The sequence below is a fragment of the Octopus bimaculoides genome, chromosome 26 (genome assembly GCF_001194135.2).
Source record: "Octopus bimaculoides isolate UCB-OBI-ISO-001 chromosome 26, ASM119413v2, whole genome shotgun sequence".
NCBI lineage: Eukaryota > Metazoa > Mollusca > Cephalopoda > Octopoda > Octopodidae > Octopus > Octopus bimaculoides.
Window position 1 is genome coordinate 25,622,767 of NC_069006.1, and position 1,395 is coordinate 25,624,161.

The window sequence follows — 1,395 nt, forward strand, 5'->3', positions numbered from 1 at the left end:
CCCTCCCCCCATCGAAGGATGACGATAGGCAAAATTCTCTCCCAGCCGTATTCAAACTCAGAACATAAAAGGACCAGCGGAAATACGGCAATAGACAATTTTTATCCGACGCGCTTTGAAAACAATCTGACGACCCGGTATTAATTTGCACAGGATACACGTTAACATCATTCACCGTTGTATGGTTTGTTTCTCTAAGTTTACTTTCTTTACCAATGGATGATGGCAAGACCTGTCGACGCCTTAAGGATCGCCCAGGTAAGACGATCTAATTACATAACACACACCTGAATGAACAACAGCTTTTAACTTCCCATGGGGTCTATTATAGCCCTGGAGCCAGACCGTGTTTATATTTTATCTCTCAGAAGAAGCTGGAAACATTTAATATTTTGTTGCTGGTCGTTTCTAGAAACACGCTCTGTTTATTTATCTTTAGGGAAATGGGAACAATTTCGACCCCTTTTTTCTGTCGCAGCAGCCTCTGTTTTTTTTCCCGTCTATCGTATACCTATACGTTAGTCATTCGACATGATAAAAATAACAGCTTGATTTCCCTTCAAACCACACTTTACCCTCTTAGAACACGTTGGATGTCCTTGTGCTTGAGAGGGGGGAAAATTATAAACATTACAACTGGATGGTCACTGCTGGAATGCAATAGTTCATAGGTCTGCTCCAGTCGTTGGACATAGTAGAAATAACAGCTAATATCCCTCAAATCATACACCTACCCTCTTAGGACACATTGGATGTTTTACTCTTGGGTGTACTTGTGCTTGAGGAGGGTAAATAATAATCAGAGTGGATGGTCACTGTTGGAATGCCATTGATCATTGGGTCTGCTTTACCATGGACTGACTTAGGGGTTAAGCAGTTACAAATCTATTTCACTTACGTTTGGAAAGCCATGAAACTCACAACATCCCGTTTTGCTTTATTTTACCGTAACATTCCAAGCTTTTTATTCACACAATAATTATTATTACTCCTTTCGGGATAAAACAAATACCAGTTGAGTTGTGGGGGTCGATGTAAACAAATCCCTTTCCCCCACGAAGTTCTGATCTTGTATCTACTCCCCCAAAATTTCAGGCTTTGTGCTTATAGCAGAAAGGATTATTATTATTATTATTATTATTATTATTATTATTATTATTATTATTATTATTATTATCGCGTAACTTAGTGCTTCAGTATGAGGTACCGAGAGAAAAAGTACCAGGTTTTAATAAAACAAAAAAATCAAGAACAAAACATAAGTCTTGGGATCGCTTCGCTTGACTGAAACCCCTTCAAGGTGGTGGCCCCAGCATGACCGCAGTCCAATGACTGAAACAACTAAAGGTAGTTAATTAATTATTATTTTATCAAGCTGGCAGGTTGTACCTCAAG

General features: G+C 39.0%; 1 protein-coding gene across 1 annotated transcript in view; it reads left to right on the forward strand.

Moving 5' to 3' along the window:
* The first annotated feature begins 106 nt into the window (after positions 1-106).
* LOC106871847 (peroxisome biogenesis factor 2) overlaps positions 107-1,395 on the forward strand; it is a 14,954-nt gene continuing 13,665 nt past the window's right edge. The window contains exon 1 of the mRNA XM_014918564.2: positions 107-258. Coding sequence (XP_014774050.1) covers positions 220-258 — 39 coding nt within the window. The 5' untranslated portion in view covers positions 107-219. The remainder of the gene's footprint in view (positions 259-1,395) is intronic.